At 31.7% G+C, this 21753-nt stretch overlaps 1 protein-coding gene across 2 annotated transcripts in view; it reads left to right on the top strand.

The window, feature by feature from the left end:
- Window positions 1–9408, top strand: part of LOC111043640 (J domain-containing protein DDB_G0295729) — a 74893-nt gene extending 65485 nt beyond the window's left edge. Inside the window, exons 9-10 of one of the 2 annotated variants that reach the window (XM_039441777.1) lie at window positions 3864–3961; window positions 8093–9408. In XM_039441777.1, coding sequence (XP_039297711.1) covers window positions 3864–3961; window positions 8093–8096 — 102 coding nt within the window. In that variant the 3' untranslated portion in view covers window positions 8097–9408. The remainder of the gene's footprint in view (window positions 1–3863; window positions 3962–8092) is intronic. The other variant, XM_039441776.1, reaches the window with a different exon arrangement.
- The last annotated feature ends 12345 nt before the right edge of the window (window positions 9409–21753 follow it).

Genomic DNA, 21753 nt, shown 5'->3' with positions numbered 1-21753 from the left:
TTAAAATTTGCACAAATATTCTTCAAACATGCTAGACGCGCACTAAGAACGGATTCTGAGATATTTTGTCTCTAAGGGTTTTAGAGGATGAAAAAGGATCATATTAAGTAAGCTTATGAACATTGTAAGGTGAACGCCATATGGAACTGAGATAATTTATTGATTGACTAGAGATATCTAACACATGGTTTAATCATTGGAAATAACAAAATCATATGATAGAAATTCAAAAAAGAACATCTGTTCTATTATTGCTTTCTTACCTGATTCCACTTAACCTCAATAATATTGTTCTGATAATTATGTTATTATAATATCATTATTATTGATATAATAATAGTATTTTTTGATAATTGATTATTATTATTAATATAATAATAGTATTGTTTTGGTAATCAATGTTTAGGAAAACCATAGTTTTGAACTTCGTTTTCCTGATGCAATGTATAGATAGGCCTACACGTGGCATGGATTATTAATTTTTCAGCTAGAACAGTTTTTTGATACTGCTAAATAAACGTCTACAGTTTTATCAATGATGTATCGGCAATATGAAAACGCATGCAGTTAATATGTCTTTAAATGAAGGTGTTGATATTCACATGAATTAATTATTCTCTACCATTTTCATTCAATTACAATTTCTAAATTATTCGAGCCATGATAGAATGATTGACTCACTGTACAGTCAGTAGAAAATTTTAATATTGAAATGAGGGGTATTTTGGCAAGCTGAACAAAAAATAAGATCCTATGCACCTTTTCGATATTTCATCAAATGAAAAATGAGTTTTGTGGGTTGTCAAAACTCCCTCTGGAAGGAAAACTATTCAACTTATCCTATCTTTTAGTAAAATAATAATGATTCTGCGTTGAATAACATGTTTCTTGCCAACAAGAATCGAACTCTTTGTGAATTTAGATATGACCTACACTTTAGATTTATATAATTCTATTAATTAAATTCATGGGAATTTTTTCAGTCAGTTTATGATTAGTTAATGAAATTGATTATCAATAAAGAAGACAAATGATTATATTTGTACCTACAATCAGTACCTACAGAATTAGTTGAATGAATTGTCGATGTACTGAGTTCCTGGTCAACAATATTTTAATATTGGTATTTATCCATTCATTATTCTTTTCAGAAGTTATTTCATTTGAATTAGAAAATATTTATAAGCTCCTATCAATTTATCATTCACTAGCAGAAACCCGTGCTTCGCAAGGATCCATTTTAAAAGTTGACAAACTGAAAACTTGACGTAAAGTAATTTTGAAGAATTGAGAATAGGCCTATAACCATCCTTGGTTAATTAAGAATCTATATGCAAAATTTCAAGTGAATTAGTCCAGTAGTACAGACGTGATGATGCGTCAAACATAATTTTCCTATTCCGTACAGTGTATAAGCCAACTCTTTATTTCATCATAGATATGGTTAACGACTGCAAGAGATAGGAGTGTGGAACAGAATAGTTGTGAAACTATGATAGCGCCAGAAGTGTCTCAAACACAATAGTAGGTTACTGCATGAAATTTTTGAAAATGATTTGGAAAAGAAATGTGAAAACAACAGAACTGAAAGTTGTCAACCTTATCATTCTACCTCCATTCAGAGATACTTTTGTTTGAGCCGAATGTAAATCTATAAACATAAAATGAATGTCTGTTTGTATGTTTGTTTGTTCCCTATAGAATTGAAAACTACTTGGCATGAAACTTTGGGAACATGTTGTGTGAATATTGGGGATGGTTGCTGAAGAGAAATTTTAATAGGGGGAATGATAAGAATTATTTATTAATCCATTTTACAGAACTATTGTATGTTTTCGAAATTGTCGACAGAGCGGCTACCGAAGAACAGAAAGATGATCATGATTCAAGATCATATTGTGATAATATGATTGAGCATCTGAAGTTACCAGCTGCATAATAAACACGTCACCCTGTGATAAATTGTGTACTGGTATTAAAACGGTAGTTTGGAGTTGAAGTTAGTGTAGTTGATTGGTACCAGCTGTAGATAATCGTTCCTTAAGACGACCTTAAGGACATATTACGAAATTGTCGACAGAGCGGCTACCGAAGAACGGAAAGATGATCATGATTCAAGATCATATTGTGATAATATTATTGAGCATCTGAAGTTACCAGCTGTATAATAAACACGTCACCCTGTGATAAATTGTGTACTGGTATTAAAACGGTAGTTTTGGTGTTGAAGTTAGTGTAGTTGATTGGTACCAGCTGTAGATAATCATTCCTTAAGACGACCTTAAGGACGACCTTAATCGTTCCTTAGAAGATCTATGAAAATAATTATCACTCCCCTATCATTGAAAAACTGGAAAATGTTGGAAAAAAATATTCAACTCATGAAAGAGAGTTGTTCATATTGCATCCATTAATTACTGAAGAATGAAAGAATAATTTGAAATTTTTTGAATTTTGCTCAGCTTATATTCATCCTAAAATGGAAGATGGAAAGAATATGGAATTCTGTGTGATTCATCGCATATTTCCTGGACCATTTATTGACAATCAACAACTATGAAAACATTGAATTCATTTTTGAAACACTTATTTAAGCTATCTATTTTTTCTTTTTTTCTTAATTCAACACTTTACTGATAGATATTACTACCAATTGATTGAGTAGAATATGTTCTCGGAATAATGAATGCTAAGCACATGACTAAGCACATAGGAAGTCCGTATTGAGATGTACCGTAAATGAAAATATTGATTGTCAGATGAATTTCATGATTCACCAAATAAAGTCAAGTGTGACATGAGATACATTGACTTTTTCGCGGTACGAAGTTCGCCGGGTAGGCTAGTACTGTATATTCATTTGTAGCTCACTGTTCTCCTTGGCTTAAATTCATACTGAGAAATTTTTGAATGTCAAGTGCTAGCAGCTAGGAAAACTGCATGTAATAATGCAATATCTATTTAATTTTTAACGTGTGTTTAGTGAATAATTTTCTCAAAAAGCACATTTAAAAACATTACGGAACAAACTTTCCTAATTACAGTGTCTGAAGTTTACTGCCACAAGCTATATTTCAGATAAAATTAATCAATCGACTAGTTACAAAAATTTAGCTATTTTTACATCAAATGATATATTACTTTACTGGAAACCTATTTGCAGCAAATAATTTGATGAATATTGTGATATAATTCGAATTATTTGATAGGAATTAGGTCTAGATGTGTGAATAAGAAATAGCTCTTTTGGTAATGGAAACAGTAGGCTTTGTGAATCAAATTTCAAACAAATTTAATGCTTCAATTGCGAATCATCAGTGCTGACATAAATATGAACACATACCCTTATTTGATTTTTTTTTATTCTGACAGACTACCTACAATATTCGTTTAAAAATTCGTTAACCTACTTTTATCAATATTGTGTTGTACCCAAAATTATATATGAGAAGAATAATAGGTCCATATATGTAGTTGTCTAGATAATAATTACAAATCAATGTATCGCACTTTTCTTAACATATATTTTTATTCTCCACTACATGTTTCAAGTTTAAAAAGTAATTTGTAAGTGAATGAAAATGTATTAATGTGTGAAATATTTAGGATTTTCGTTAAATAATAGTTATGAATGAAAATGTCTTATGGTTTTAAAGTTGAAACATATATGTTGTGGAAAATAAGAATATATGTTATAGGGAATTTGGATTTTTAATGTTTTTGTAAATAGAAGTAGCCCTAAACAAGAAAGTGAACATTGTTGTTTTTCTAGTTATGTGTGCCATAGCCGTAGTTCTCAATTCAACTTGATCAATTGATAGATAAGTGGAATCTTCTCCATTATTATTCTAAAATCATTACAGGAGCTACCAGAAAACGGATTTTTCTATCCAGATGTGAATGTTATATTGAAAGATAGCAATAAAAACAAGGATAAGATGATTGTACAGAAAGTTGTAAGGTGAGGTATTTTCAGCTCATTTTTGAGTGAGTGAAACAGACTCACTTGAGACACTTGCGAATGTGAATAAAATGTGATGTCGCACAAGACCTGCACAAAAGCATGAGACTTTTCACAACGATTTTTGCAACATAATATTTATTTATGCCTACATATATATGTACCTAGCACAGCATCGACTTTGCAGCACTACACTATCAGAGCACTGAGATACCAGTTTTAAGAGCACTGTATTATTTTTCAGGATTCCACTTGATAATATTTTTGTTCACGAGAAAGATACTTTTGTTCGTATAAGAGAATTCCATTCACTTTTAATTCTACTATCATATTTTTATCAATATAATATGTTGAATCATGTTGTAGTTGTACTAGCATGCCTCTTTGTTTTTGAAATTTGTTTCATTTACAATTCAATTTTAAATGCTAGTCTACAGTATTTTGCTACAAATGCTACGGATACATTATTTGGAAAAGGAATGCGGTTGTCCGCGTAGACAACAGACGAGTCTGCATAATATCTTGGTTTGTGGACCGACACTCGAAATAGAACAAACATATTGAACATCTTTGCTCTAAATTAACATATCTGATGATTTGTGTATTTTATAGAATAAAATGAGATGAGAGATACAGAAATTAATAGAAAAAATTATTTTGCTTATACTCACTCCCTCTTCCAATATGTCATAGAAGTTTGGGGAGCAGCTTATAATATAGGTACATTTGAAAAACTATCCAACCTCCATAAGCATTTCATTGTAGCAGTAATTGGTAGAATCAGAATTTACCCCAGCAGACTCATATTTGAAGAACTAAATAACCATACATTTAGATAATTCTACCCAAGAAATGAAATTTTATTCATCAATATAAATGAAAATTTATTTACAATACATATAACATCATACAATATTCTTCAGTCAGCATCAATAATGATTACAATATAGATAGTACAGATTTATCAGTTGTATCATTAACAATTTTTTATTTAAAGTAATTTACTTACTAATAAATTACCAACCCAATTTATCACCAAGAACATCACCAGCAGCATAACTGGACAAATTACCAATTAATGGATAGAAAAAAATATCTACTTTGATTTAGGAACATAATCTCATTACTCCAACTTAAATCTCCTACCCACCTTTCATTGATCACCACATTCTAACTGCATTTAAACTTTATTTTTCAGCTTTATTATGATATTTTAAATTCAATTCAGATCTCCTTTAATTTTAATTCGAATAAACCCAGGGTCTTTATTTGTATTATTTGTACTCTCAACAAAATGGGTAAGTTGAGTGAATTGATTACGATAGGTAGAGTGTTCCTAGCGGGATTAAAGCAAACATGTGAACACTGTGAAAAATTGTTGTGATCATACAGTATTATAACACTGAATTATGATATAACAATCATCATATTATACATAATTTTCTATTAATTCACACTGGCTGTAAGAATGATGTTGTCTTGTACGATGTTAACAGATGTAGTCTAATCGAAATGAATAGTAGATCAAGATTTTGTATTTTAAAGGAAGCGTTATGAATTCCCTACGATAATAATAGATCATCATTGTCACTAATCTATTCACTTATCCCCCTCTTGTATGTTTTGTAATTTGTGTGTGAAAATATATTTTTCTTCCTATTTTTTATTATGTTTCTGTATTGATTTATTTATTTATTGATACAGGCTTAAATCACAGAATGATCAGAACAGGCTCAACCTAGATTATTCAGTTTTGAAGTGATATTTGTAGATGCGATACTGTACAAAACCCCAATTTGGGAATTTTTTCGAACTTATTTTATAGAAAAGAAGTTTTCGGCAAGCGCCAATTTTCAATATAGTCCATGCAATGAATGCTCAAAAAAGGGTATAGAGGGAAATGTTGGGAAGACTATTTTTGACCTCGCAGTTCTGTTTAGGGTAGTAAGGAGGTAAACATATCAAAAGTCCCCATCCCTACCCCCTGAGCTAAGGGGGTGCGGGTGGTTTAAAGATACCATTTTTTGGTTTCTCGCATAAAACTCGAAAACTATAAATCCTAAGGTAAAACCATAGAGAAACAATAGCGTAAGTTCGCTATTGTTTCTCTATGGTATAACTTAGTTATAATTGACTTGACTAATTTGACTGTCGTATAACAAATTAAAGCTTACATAATTTCCTACAATATTCATTCTATAACTTTTTTAATATCTCCTCTGGTTTTCGAGATATCCGCTGTTGAAGGTGTGACATTTTTGGAAAAAACACGTTTCCCACCAATTTTTTTCTATTTTTGCTTTTATAACTTTGAAAAAAAACGATGGGAAAAGTCCATGTTGATTATGAGCTTATAGAGCATTGAATTCTCTCTAATTTAATGTATAATTTCACACTTTTACAAATTTCCCTACACCTTTTGCAGCTTTAGTGTTGAGTGTGAAATCTCCATTTTTGCAACAATAGACCAATTGACAAGGAATTTTGAGGGAATGTTTCAAACAAAATGTTTGACTTTGCAGCTTTGTTGAGACTATTTGGGAGGAGAACATATCAAAAGTCCCCCATTCCTAACTCATGTGCAAAGGGTATGAGGGTGGTTTAAAAGTTGAATTTCTCAGCGTTTTGCATCCACGCCCATATCTTGAGAACAATGCGTTCAACCGGAATAACTAACTATTCAAAAATGAAGCTTGATAAATTCTCAACACTTTTTGTACAGTGGTACTTTGTAATATTCCCAACAGTTTTCGAGATATTCGCTCTTGAAAGTGTGTAATTGTTAAAATAACAGGTTTTTATCCAATGTTTTGCTCTTTCAGGGCTTATAACTCTCCAACAATGCATCATAAAAATTGGTGCTTATCGTTGGTTTGTAGAGCGTTGATGCCTCTTTGAAATGGTGTATTATTTCACTATTCCAAGTTTTCCTTTCATTGTTATAACAGCTTCAATGTAGGGGGAGAAATTTTCATTGCTGCAACAATTGATCGTTTGACAATGTCATTTGAAGGGGGAGTCTGTGACACAATTTTTGACTTTGCAGCTTGATTTGAACTAGTTAGTAGGAGAACATAGCAAAAGTGCGCATCCTTATCCCCTCTGTTGAAGGTGTGGAACCGCTGAGTTGACACTTGTTGCAGCAATTAAAAATTTCACCCCCTACATTGAAGCTGCTATAACAATGAAAGAAAAACTTGTAATAGAGAAAAAATACATCAAATTGAAGATAATTTAATGCTCTTCAAATCTACAATAAGCATTAATTTCTACAATGCATTGTTGGAGAGTTATAAGCCCTGAAAGAGCAAAACAATGGATAGATATGTCCGTAAGATGAATAGTTTCCGAGTTATATGCGAGAAACCAAAAAATGGTACCTTTGAACCACTCCCACCCCCTTAGCACATGGGGTAGGGGTGGGGACTTTTGATATGTTTACCTCCTTACTACCCTAAATAGAACTGCGGGGTCAAATATTATCTTCCAGACTTTTCCCTCTATAACTCTTCCTTGACTGGACTAATATTGGAATGTTTGTGACACCTCACATTGAAAATGAATAAATAGAAACGGTTTCTTTCCAGAATTTTCATTGAACTAAATTTACAGAAAAGAAGTTTTCGGCAAGCGCCTTTTTACAATAATAAAATGTTTGTGACACCTAATATTAAAAATAAATCAATGAATACGGTTTCATTCCAGAATTATCATGGATAACATAAGTTCCAAGAATAGAGATAAATGAATTCGAGTCCAATTATCATCATTATCATTCAAGAGGAAAATTACAAAATTGGTATATTTGTTGTACAAGTAAAACATTAAATAACGCAGGAAAACCACCATGCGCTCCAATCCCCAATTGTGGAAGAGCTAACATTCTTTTTTGCATATGACACTGTATTTCTGTAATAAAACTTGGTAAGTTTTTTTGTGAAAAAGATTTATTTTCCCATCTTTCCAATAAACATTCAAGAGATGATAAATGTGTATTTTGATGGAAATGATTCACTTTTCTATGATACTGCCTTTCTGTGGAAAATTGGGGGTGTTTTATGTGAATAAGATTTAACATTCTATCTGTTCAATGTTAAAAATGATGTGACTTTGTCTATTTTGATTTAACAGGTAAATTACAACGACGCGGGAAAACCGCCGCGTGCCCCTATTAACAACCGCACACTGACCAGACTCCAGCAACAAGAGGCTAAAAGGCGACCACTATCCTCAGCCGGAGAATCAGGACGAAACTCGAGATCGGACCGTCGAGGTTCCGACGAGTCGCGAAGCACCGGAGTCAGTGACACCAGCACCACAAATCAACGCCGAAGAAAATATGTCAGCGCATCAGAAACGGATCTGGCTAGGTCGAAATCGGTACCCAGAAGTAGTAAGTTATCGTCCGGATGGTTTAGGGGCAAGTAGCTTCAAACAAATAACAGTAGTGTCTCTGGAGAAAAATAATATATAAAAAAAAATATTCTGATAGCAAATTAAACAGATTCAACAAGGGAGGATGCAGGATATTCAAGAAAAACTAGTAAAGCTCTCAAGAGATAAGAGATAAAACGAATAATAATTCATTATTGGAAAAGAGAATAACATCTTTGAAAATAATCGTTTTGCAAAGAAGAGTCTCAATAGGCATTATATAAGGCCTATATAGATTTGAGAAATTGATACAGTGACTTTCTGGGATCTACGTAATAAGGGTTAAATTACAGAAACAGTGCCAGTAAAATATAGAGGGCACGTTCTATAAGGAAGTAGTACAGTGCTGGAGAGAGAAAGGAATAACCAAACTATGAAAATGATTAAGAGAACCTTTTCATTGAAAAGGAATAAGTAATTGAAGAGTTTTTCGAAGTAGCGTTAAATAAAAAGAAATAAGGATATTTAAATCAGTGTTCAAGAGAAATAAATCATCAAACTATCGCATGATAGAATGAAATGAAAATTAAGAAGTGAAAAAAATGATAGAAAGAAATGTTGAATAAACGTGAAATGAAATTAGGAGAATTTGAATAGTAATTATGGTTGAAGTGATTGCGAATCGAAAAAATAGAATGTACCTCTGATTTGGTGGTACAGTAATAATAATAATGTTTCTTCTACTATAATTTTACATTTTATGAAAATCTCAGAGTCATCACTGATTACCAATTAGGATTTCTTAGAGCAAAGTGGACAAAGCCATATCTAACGTCTTCTTTATAGAACTCAAGTCATTAATAATGTATATTTAATTCTAATCGTTGTAAGGTGATCTGTAAATATTAACACGATTCAAACCAATTCGTTTAGTTTGAATTTAATTTTTACTTTCTGTATTTAATTGATCGAAACTAAGACTATTAACGAATGTGATCTTCAACTAATTTAAAAAAGGTGATGTCTCTAGTACCATTGTTGTTAATAAACTCTCCTATTTTATTGCTATTCAATCATTACCCTCTTATTCCCATCCCAAACCGTATTTTATAAATTCATTTTCATGCATTAAGAAAATCTCCCTCGTTGTAAAGTACACGATTGTATAAATTAATTTTCATACATTAAGAAAATCTCCCTAGTTGTAAAGTACACTAAGAGTTAAATTAAAAAAAAAAACATCAATAACATTCTCCACTGGATTTTCCTGTAATCATCTAACAGCAACGTTTGCAGAGCAGCACAACTGATTTCAGCTTGTGTGTAGAAATATTTTGTTCAAAGTGTGTTACAAAGCACAATACTTTTTTTTCTCTTAAATGAGAATTATTGTCAGTATAATGGAGGATAGGAGATGAATAATTGTCTTGTTACTTGGAGAGGTGTTTGAATAATGGAATTCATTGGAAGGGTAAATCCAATTGCTTGTAGGCCAATTGTTGGCTCATTGAAATAAGGGTGTCTCTGTCCGGTTATTGATGTAATGGCTCGATTAAAATCATAAGCTAGAATCTAGTGACTAGGAACTAGTCATTACTTCTAGCTAGAAGTTTCCGTGAAATTCTTAAGCAAATAGTAAAATCCATCATCAGCTGATAAGATTACACAGCTGACTCGAATCCTAGCATTTGCTTGAAAATAGATACTTATAAAGACTTAAAGTTGGCAATTGGGAGGTTTTTTCATTCGACCTATTATATTATATAAAATCCACCAAACAAGAGATTTTTCATGTTCACATTCACGTAAATACTTTACCCTACATATTCTACATATTAGAAAAATTCTATTATTAGTTAATTCATTATCATAAATGTAATTTTGATTTAGGTGAGAAATGGAAATTAAACACTGAGTCTATTTTTCATTGGAACATTTTTCGGAATTTGAAATCTAAGAATGGATTTTAAATCTTTGTTGTTTTTTCACTAAAATTATTTGAGAAGCTCGCCTGTGCTGGTCCTTGGGAGGAGCAGGATACCTGTAAAGGGAGATGTATTCAAATTAGTTCAGTCTTTTCGAATAATAACGGTTAATAATTTATAATTTTGTTATTATTATAATTGATTATCATTAAATATTAGTAGAAGCAACTTGTGAATTGGTTGAAGCAACTTGTAATATTGCTTGAAGCAACATGATTATTATTTAATATTGGTTGAAGCAACTTGTCACAACCACATATACAGAAAGTTCTGATAAAAGGTGCCCATGAGCCAGGGGGTGATTCCTCTCATCAAAACAAGAAAAAAGTTCTAAATAATATAGGTCCGAAATGCTTAGTTACCAAGTTATACAGGATGAGAGATTTCGTCTGAATTTCAGTTCCCCTGCCCTACGGATATTTGTTAGCTGTTAATTAAAATGTTAAATTCAACGTACTTTATGTTAAATGAACTGAGAAATTGGATAAATCTTTTCCAGACCGTTAGGTACAGTAATTTTTAAGATATGTGACGAAATACGCGAAGCTTGGTCCCGAAAAACAAGTTCCTTCAAGGTTTGAAGCAGATTTACTATGTTAAATGTACAATAAACACAAACTATTTTCTTACAGAACTTGTAGAAAATTTAATTTCGAAGAGAAAGATGTAGAATAAGACTATAATAGACAAACGCAACCTTGAAAAAATAATCCTTAATTACATACAAGGCGCATGACAAATAGAGAGCTTAATAGATTTTGTCTATTTTTCATGCGTTTTGTATGTAATTAAGGATTATTTTTTCTAGGTTGCGTTTGTCTATTATATAAACTTATTATACATCTTTCTCTTCGAAATAAAATTTTCTACAAGTTCTGTAAGAGAATAGTTTGTGTTTATTGTACATTTAACATAGTAAATCTGCTTCAAACCTTAAAGGAACTTGCTTTTCGGGACCAAGTTTCGCGTATTTCGTCACATATCTTAAAAATTACTGTAGCTAACGTTCTGGAAAAGGCTTTATTCAATTTCTCAGTTCATTTAACATGAAGTACGCTGAATTTAACATTTTAGTTAACAGCCAACAAATATCCGTAGGGCAGGGGAACTGAAATTCAGACGAAATCTCTCATCCGGTATAACTTGGTAACTAAGCATTTCGGACCTATGTTATTTAGAACGTTTTTCTTGTGAGGAATCACCCCCTGGCTGATGGGCACCTTTTTTCATAACATTCTGTATATTGAATCAATTTTGCATAATTTTTATAATTTACAAAAAGTAAATGAACTCTAGTAGGTATAACTACGCCCTTATCCTAGGCTCGCCTTATCCGTCTAGTCAGCAAGGTTTCTAATAAAATTTATTCCAGTAGATTAATTTAGTAATTTTATTATCTATGTATGGCATTTGAACACGCTCAAATTACCAGATTGCATTATTCAAGCTTCAAGAGTTCAATTCAGCTAAATTTATTTCTTATATTTCATAGCTTTATCTAATTACAGTTTCATTTAGCATTCTCTCTCATTATTGTTCAGATTTTAACTTGATAGTTTCTAGTACTGGATCTGATCATATTTACTATTCATATTGAAGGCATTATATTTATAGTTTATATTTACGTTTCTATTCTTGCAGAGCTCTGCTGTTTTATTTTTTTTTAATTCTTATATTTGTTTAACACTGTAACCATACTAATCAAGAGAATAAAAAATGCATATGGAACATGAACGACCCCACACTGTAGTAATTCAGGGGTTGTTTGAAACAATATTTTTCCACTATTTTCAGTTATACATTGTAATATATTGTAATGTAATGTATTTTTTGGAAGAATAAATTTCAATTTCAATTTCAATATCAGTGGATGTTTTGATCCATGAGATGGTATCTTTCTTCAATTTACTTGGCGGAGAATTTGCTAGCAATTCCTGGGGAACGATTTTACAGGCTTTTCACACATGTAGGGAAATTGCATCCTACAGACACTCAGATTTGTTCCAATTAGGTTAGAAATTCTAAAAATTCGACGTGTATTATAAGGATTAACCCGGATATTGAAGAGATTCTTATTTTTTATGAGATATAATGTTATGTTTTTTAAATAGAGTTGTTTGATTGATAATATTTTGCTCTCCTGAAAAAGTATCGTGGTCGGGTATAGCCTTGGCTTGTTGAGTGCAGCTTTTATTATATGCTTTCGCAGGTTGAATACTTTACTAATATGTCTTTCTGCTGCACCTCCCCAAACTCTTATCCCATAATTATTGCAGCACAGATTGTGCATAAGCAAATTATGTCATTTTGGCAATCTGTGGCAGTTTAAGAAGGCTTAATCTATAGAATTTTATTATTAGAAATTTGGTCTTTTGGCATAATGATTGAATATGAGAATCCCATCTTTAGTGCTGGTCAATCATTACTCCCAAATATTTAACAAACTTTGAGTCATTTAGTGAAGGACAGTCGCAGCTTGAAACTTGGGAATCCAATTTATCACAATCATACTTGTGAATTTTCAAAGTAAGTTGATTCACTGGCTGAGTAGCAGAATTTGGTGTAAAGGTCATAAAGGTAGACTTTTTATGATTTAATGAAAGTGTATACGGTCAATCATGTATGATTGTCAAGCCATTCTTTGACCTCTGAAAACCCCTTCTCAGGAGAAGTTTTAGCCGCTTCCCAACTTTCATCAGAAAAAATTAATGTAGGTAGTGTCGTCGGCAAAAGAAATTTCTTGACCGTTTTCCAGGTTCAGGTTAAGGAGATCATTAATGTATACTATGAATAGGATTGGAGAAAGAACCATACCTTGTGGCAAACCATAGTCGAGAATATATTCAGTACTGGATTTATTTCCATTAGATAATATTTGAGAACGCCCTCCCAGGTAACTTGAGAAAAGATTCAATGGCAAGCCTCGAATTCCAATACAACTGAGCTTTTCCAATAGTTTAGAATGTGGAATTGTGTCAAATGCTTTTGTAAGGTCCATAAATATTGCAATAGATTTCTTACCTCTACTAAAATTCTCAGTTAAAGTTTTCAACAGCAACGAAATAGCATCCTCTGTATTTTTGCCTTCTTGAAAACCAAACTGGTTAGGGTGAATAAAATTTTTTGCTTTCAAATACTGTATAAGCCGCTTTTTAATTAATTTTTCCATTACCTTGGATAGACCACTGAGCATGCTTATTAGGCGATAATTTGTAGGATTTTTAGCATTACCGGATTTATACAGAGGTACGATCGTCTGGGAAGAAACCTTCTTAAAAGCATTTATTGATTATAATATTGATAGGTTGAGAAACATGATAAGCTATTTTTTCAAGCAACTGTTACTAATGTTATTTAAGCCGGGTGCCGAGCTGGATTTGAGTCCTTTTATTGTTTGGATAATCTCTACTTCATTTGTTGGGAGTAGGCAAAAGGAGTTTTTGAAATCAATATGTGAGTTCTGAGAATAACGTTGACGGGTTTGAGGATGTATATTTCCATTATCGTTGCTCAGTTTTCCGCTAACTTTCTACCAATAGAAGAAAAATTTTTATTTAAGACTTCAGGATCAATGCCATTTTTTAATGTTTTCTTTTCTATATCTAGAATTTCGTTTATTGTGTTCCATGTTTTCCTAGCGTTTCCATTACTCTGATCCAACTTATCTTTATAGTAATTGATTTTAGTTTCCTTTAATAATTTATTTAAAGTATTTCTATAGCATTCTCTTAGTTCATTATTGTTTGGTTGCTTCAGTAGTTTTTTGTGCATTTTGTTCCTAGTTTGTATGACTCTAATCAGTCCTTTGGTGATTCAATTTTTAATCGGTCTATTTCTGTGTGATATCTTGATTTTAGTAGTTGAATTGCGTATGTCAGTAATCAGTGTTTGTTCAAAGCATTGTACCAGTGTATGAATATTATTGTTATTTATCACATCTGTCCAGGGTTCAGTTTCCAGAGCTTGAAATAGTTTATTATAGTCAATTTTCTCTATAGTGCTAGTATTTTTGGATATGTAGTTCGAATTACAAGCTGTGTTTTGATCTCCTAGATGAATGCTTGTGCAATAATGGTCAGTAATATCTGTTTTGAAGATAGTGCCAATCACCCTATCCGCATTGACATTTGTATTTTTGAAAAAGATGTGGTCTATACAAGAGCTTAAGGTATTGTGGACTCGAGTTGGTTTATTTATGTATGATGTGAAACCATTGGAAGACATAATATTGAAGTATTCTATAGAGGTATCCGAAATTCGATTCAAATTGATATTGACATCACCGACAAGTATAATATTTTCGTGTGCCCTCAGTTCCCCTAAAGCATTCTCTAAGCCATTCAGAAATAGATCAGCATTTAGAGAGGGTGATCTGTAAATTGCGACCAAGGTAATTTCAAAGTTTGTGTTGGGATTTTTTATTTTCAGGGTCAACGAGTCAGATTCTATAATGTCAACGTTCAATTTGTTAAAAGTGAATGGATTACTGACAAAGACACAGATACCATTCTTCTTATTTCTCTTTCCAGGCTGATCTATAGATGTATATTCATTTAATACATAATTAAAAGGCTCGCCTTCACCCATCCATGTCTCAGACAATACTATAATATCAAATTACAGGTGACAGTTCTCTATTGTATAGGCAAACTCATCAAAATTTTTATTTAAGCTGCATATGTTCATATGAACCGCACTCATTAGTTGTTTCTCCACTGTATTTGCGTAACTGTTTGGTAGAGGTAACAAAATGTCGTTAATTTCAATTATTGTATTGTAGCATTCCTGTGCTGCTTCATAGTCAAAATTGTCAACTATAACCATGAACAATCAAAAATCATTTCTTATTGAAAAAATAAAAAAAAAATGAAAAAATATGTAAAAGATTAAGCGTTAGGAAAAGAAAAAAAATAACGTTAGAAGTAAAAAAAATATGTGCAAAAGTTGAAATTCTAAGTGTTAATTTTTTAAGATATGGAGAGAAAGATATAATATATATTCACGCCATGCCTCAACGAGATAAAGTAATTCCGATTTTACCTTCTGTATTGCTGTTATTTGATCTACCTAAAAATTGATAGCTTCTTCAATTAATTGAGATATCGGGTACTATTGATTTACAGACATAAAGTAGAGATAAAGATATCAGGAAAGAGATACCGCTGAGAGTGGAAAGAAAGCCGTGTCTCCTTTGTTCATTGTAACTCCAGTTAAGAAACAAAAGTAGATGACAAAACGTTCGCTAAAACGAACGAAAAGGAACTTGAGTAACAAGAGTTTGATGACAATGGTCATTATCGGAACTAGATAAGATTGCTTAAAATGTTACCGAAAATACGATTCCGAAAAACAAAGAATTGTCGTGCTTTGTATCAAGTGAACCCTTGCAGTGCAAGTGATTACTTATTACAGAGAGTAATAGATTTGCCAGGTGACAGGTGACAGCATCTCCGTTCACTCAACGCAATAATCATCTCTATAAAACAAAATAATAATAATAATGACGACAATATATTCAACAGATAAGACTATATGTATGAACTTGAAATAGAATAAATCTGTAATAAACTCGAATAAAAAGTGAAAAACTTTGATACCTCACTCCATTCATATAGGTACTATTTTAAACTTAGAATAAATCATCTGAGATTTCCCTCATCACCACCTCCTGTAGGGCTACTCGGGCACAATCCGTATTATTATATAATTTAGAGAATTATTCTCTAGATAGAGTATAATATTATTTATACTTGTTAAGAGTACAGGATCAAATTAAGAGAAATAGTAGAATATGGAGATTTGGAGAAAATTAAATTTAAACCTGAATGAAACTAATAATTAGGATAAGTAAAATGGAAGTAATAGAGAGAAGAAGAGCAAATAATCGTATATGCAACTCGTGGCACAGAATAAATTGAATCAATTCTTTCTGAGTTAGGTACAGGTGGTCATGAAAGAATTCAGATCTTTTTCTGTATTTAACGTGAACACTCTTCCCCCATCCACCTTTCTTATCTTTATATTTCCAGCCCAATCAACCCAAACGTACTTGAACTCCATCTCCTTCTGAAGTTTTTTTAGCCTGAGCCAGGATTTTTCTTCGCACCAGAGTTAACGACACATTAACATAAATGGGCAGATCGTCAGCTTTCACGCCTAGGACACGAGAGGACAGCCTCCTCACCTGCTTCTTGCCAGCGAGCACCTGGTGAGCGACGTCGCGACGCGCAAAATTAGCAACGATGGCGGGCGTCGGTTGCGCAGCGCTCTTCTTCAGCCGGTGACACAAGTTGATCGCCTCGGCTCCCACAGTCACACCGACCGCCTTACACGTCGCTATCACCAGATCAGCCACGTTCTCGTTATCAGCAACCGGCACACCTCGAATCTCCAGCGTATTTTTCCTGCCATACTGCTCCAGTGCATCTAACTTATCATTCAAAAGTTCGACACTTTTTTCAGCTCCACATTATCCTTTTTCAAAGCTAAAATAATCTGTTCTTGAGTCTTGATAATTTCACTCTGTTTTGTAAGGATATCTAAGTTCGAAGTGAGCTGTCGCAAACAAGTCTCGAGCGATTTTTCCAGTCTCGTTTGACCGTCAAGAATCTCGTTTTTCAAGTCCAATAACGATTTTTGAAGGACGTCACTTGTTATTGTCGTTGACTGACACTGCAAACTATTTGCACTTTTCACTGGCGTATCCGAATTACTATTTAGTTGCATTCTCAACTTGGATAAACAGTTTTTACACGACCAATTTTTCGACATAAGCTCAAGTTCAGTTTCACTCAAGTCCTTTCCACCACTAATACATTTCCCATGGAAAATTGAGCCGCACTGCGAGCACACCACTCCGTCCTTAGCAGATCGATTCACGCTCAAATTACAACTCGCGCAATCACTCATTTTGTATTTAAATTAGAAAAATTCGAAAAGAATAAATAAGATTAAAAAGTCCGAAAAAAGAAAATAGGCGGAAAACTGAACAGAAAATAAACTGATGAAAGAGGCACGGCGATAGAATTAAACTATTGCATAGCACAGATAAGAATGTTACGATAGTGATGGAGCATCGGTTGAAAACGACCTTCTGCAGCGAGAGCTACAGCGATACTGCGAAATTTAAATATTGTGAGAAATTGATGATTCTGATTAGATTTGAAAGTCAATTTCAAACAAGAATTATTTCTTAATAACGAATTGTAATATAGGAAATGAAACTTTTAATATTCTACTTATGAATATAAGGAGCCTGAGGAAAAAATTTGAAGAGTTTATCATCGTTGCTGCGTTAGAAAATGAATAAAATTATCTGCTTTGAATTATCTCTAATCTTTTCATAGCTCTTATTAGATTTTCTTTTGTTTTATTCCTCAGTTAACGTTTTTTGGAAATGTCACGTTTTGTTTCTTCTGAAGAAATTTGAAGTATTACAACATATACAATCTTTTATCTGGTATTCATTGGGAAACTGCATACTCAGATTATGATAACTTTAATGAATAGAGACTATTTCATGGAATACAGATGGAAATAAGTTGGAAGTTGAATTTGTTCAAATGCAAATGAATAAATGATAAATTATTAAACGAAAATCCCAATAAAATGACCCTGTTGTCAATATTTGCAGTAGCAGAAGTCTTCGGGGTGATTTACAGCATTAAATTGGGATTTTCATTTCATAATTCAAATCAAATCAAATCATTTATTTCGCCATTAAAAAAAAAAAACAATCACAAATAAAGAGCAAATCAAAAATGATGAACAATAAATTTAAACAAAATACAAGTATTAACTTAAAAATAAGAAAATAATAATACAAAATCATAAATATCTCTTTACATATTGTAACATTAAATTGATTGAACTGTGATATCCATCATTGTAATAAATGATTGGTGGCCTGTTTGGTAAGAGTAATAAAAGGGGGCGATCCACCAGTTCCCATACGGGAACACTGTAATATTGTTGTTGCGTAGCATTTGATGGTAGAGCTAAAGCAGTTGGTTTTTTTTTTATATTATCAACTAGATGTTCTTTGAAATTTGAAAGGAAAACATTTATATTAGGAGTCAGATTTATTTTATTGAAATGAAGAGATTAATGTGAGATTTAAATGTGAATTTTAACATATTTTGGTTTTAAAAAATTAGTTATGCTACAACTATTCTAATACAGAACAATTAAGGAAGGTTCTGAAATTTTGAGCATTCAATCAATTTTAAAAATTCAAAATAAACTTTGTTGCCAATGATTTTTCAAAACGTTAGACAGAATTGTGTTGGACAGATTATTTTATTTCTTATTTAAACAAGTTATATGAAAGTTTTAAAAACATGATTCAAGGCATAATTAATTTGGAATTTCTAAAAATTAAGAAACAATATGGAAGAATAAATTGAAATGTGGAAACGATACCGTTATACTGTTGATGTCCATCCTAACTTGCCATGGTCTGAATGGAGAACCAGGGGATGTCCATCCACGGGTCAGCTCGGTCTGTCTCAGGAGGTAGGCGATGAAAAAGTGTGTGAAATTTTACAGAAAGAAAAAAGTGGAAACCTTTTTCCACTAGCTGGCTGGAGGGGAGACTAGAATGCTAGCCCCACTTCTACCTCTCCTCAGCGTTTTTAGTCTGTCAGCCAAAACTGTCTGATCAGCTTTTAGTTTTTAAAGTTGGAAAAAAATTATTTCTCTCTTAAAGAAGGAACTGATGTTTGGGGGTATGTCAAACCTTGTGGTTCATGACATCTCCCCCTCCTCCACTGTGACAGCCGACCCCGGCTGTCCATTCTTGACTCAATGGGCTTGCTACAAAATGTTTTTACTTTAAAAAATCATTATCAAACTCTTTGAGGTTCCCTTCAGGAACTGTGACAAAGACAATAATTATCAAGTATAGTTTGAAATTATTTCCTAAAATATACAGTATATATATTAGAAATATCTTCAACCACATATGTTAACCTTATACAGTATAATTCATTTTATAATATATTTATTGACTAAAAAACAAATTTCCATCGATCCCTAAGTCTAATAGCTCTAATAAGTGACACATAGTCAAGAATCATACAATAATATTTTTAAGTATATCCTATTAATCCAAGAAAATTGTCTAGTAATCCTAAAACTCTAACCTTTCTTTAAGTTCCCCTAATAGGTCTATCTACTCAATTCCCCTATTAAATCATTTTATCCATCTACCCTTATTAAAACTGTAACATAAAGTCACTTATTTTTAATGAATGACGTTGTATGCAACAATCGACATTCTCAGTAATAAAAGATAATTATTAAATATTCAGAGTAGAACTTCCTAAAATATATAACATTGATACCAATTGAGTAAACTTATTGTACATTTCCCATAACCTAATAGTTCTTGTAATAACAATTGACTAGATGATAAAGAGAATTTAATTCCCATTTTCAATAGGTGAAAAGGTCTTATTTATTTTAATTAGAAATTATTCATTGTAATATTCATCTTGGTAGTCAAAAAGATTACATCTAATCTTTGATTATTTACAATAATATCATTGAAAAATGATTCTATACTATTAAATTCCAAGAATTCATGATTAATGCAGTGTTCATAATATACTAATAAGTATCATTAATTATTAAAATTCAATAATAATACTTTTTTTTAATAAATTATAATATAGTAATCAATAATATCGATTGATAATAATTCAACGATATTAATAATGAAAATTCAATCATATTTTACCCGAAATATTTATCTTTAATTACAATCTTCCTATCAGATAATTATTGACTAAAAACATTTTATGATAAAAAATGAAAAATATATGTCAGTGAATGATATTTGATCAATTATGTATAGAATAATATTCGATAATACAACTTTAAATTAAACTCCATTATACATATATAATAAAAGTTCCTAAAAAATATTTATTCTTGATTGAAAGGAATCCTCTTTGTAGAGAAATCGTTACCCGGCGCCTCCACCATTTGTAACATTAAATTGATTGAACTGTGATTCCATCATTGTAATAAATGATTGGTGACCTGTTTGGTAAGAGTAATAAAAGGGGGCGATCCACCAGTTCCCATACGGGAACACTGTAATATTGTTGTTGCGTAGCATTTGATGGTAGAGCTAAAGCAGTTGGTTTTTTTTATATTATCAACTAGATGTTCTTTGGAATTTGAAAGGAAAACATTTATATTAGGAGTCAGATTTATTTTATTGAAATGAAGAGATTAATGTGAGATTTAAATGTGAATTTTAACATATTTTGGTTTTAAAAAATTAGTTATGCTACAACTATTCTAATACAGAACAATTAAGGAAGGTTCTGAAATTTTGAGCATTCAATCAATTTTAAAAATTCAAAATAAACTTTGTTGCCAATGATTTTTCAAAACGTTAGACAGAATTGTGTTGGACAGATTATTTTATTTCTTATTTAAACAAGTTATATGAAAGTTTTAAAAACATGATTCAAGGCATAATTAATTTGGAATTTCTAAAAATTAAGAAACAATATGGAAGAATAAATTGAAATGTGGAAACGATACCGTTATACTGTTGATGTCCATCCTAACTTGCCATGGTCTGAATGGAGAACCAGGGGATGTCCATCCACGGGTCAGCTCGGTCTGTCTCAGGAGGTAGGCGATGAAAAAGTGTGTGAAATTTTACAGAAAGAAAAAAGTGGAAACCTTTTTCCACTAGCTGGCTGGAGGGGAGACTAGAATGCTAGCCCCACTTCTACCTCTCCTCAGCGTTTTTAGTCTGTCAGCCAAAACTGTCTGATCAGCTTTTAGTTTTTAAAGTTGGAAAAAAATTATTTCCCTCTTAAAGAAGGAACTGATGTTTGGGGGTATGTCAAACCTTGTGGTTCATGACAATATGTATATATAATTCACGTATTAGGCCTATATATGGCATCACCAGCAAAAGAATAAACTTTGCCCGCTAGTGACCGTTGCAAATCGAAAATAGTATAATAATATTTAAAATAAAAAAATCCTCATCATTTAGTCATTTCTGAGAATGAAGAAAACATAAAAGTAAATAAATTATAAGGGATACAATAAATTTTAATTTAAATAAGGTTTTCTATTGAAGTGAAATAGTTTACAATTATCCAATTTTTTATATCATTACTGGTATCTCTAGTTATATGTGTTAAATTAAAAGGTAATATATTTATAAACTTCCTGCTTAAATATATCAACTGTCTCTTAACTAGTGTAAATTTTTCATGATAAACTTCGTATTTATTAATAGTATTTGGTCTAAAATTGTAATGAGATTCATTTATCATAAAAAATTGTCTTTATACTTAATAATATATTTTGTTAAATTTTTCAAGTAGAGTTGTCTCAAAGTCAAAACGTTAAATTCGTGAAATAATAGATTAGTTGAATAAAGTCTATGTTTATTTAATA

This window comes from Nilaparvata lugens, chromosome X (assembly GCF_014356525.2).
Source record: "Nilaparvata lugens isolate BPH chromosome X, ASM1435652v1, whole genome shotgun sequence".
NCBI lineage: Eukaryota > Metazoa > Arthropoda > Insecta > Hemiptera > Delphacidae > Nilaparvata > Nilaparvata lugens.
Note: the sequence above shows the minus strand (reverse complement) of the source record. Positions and strands in the feature narration are given on the sequence as shown.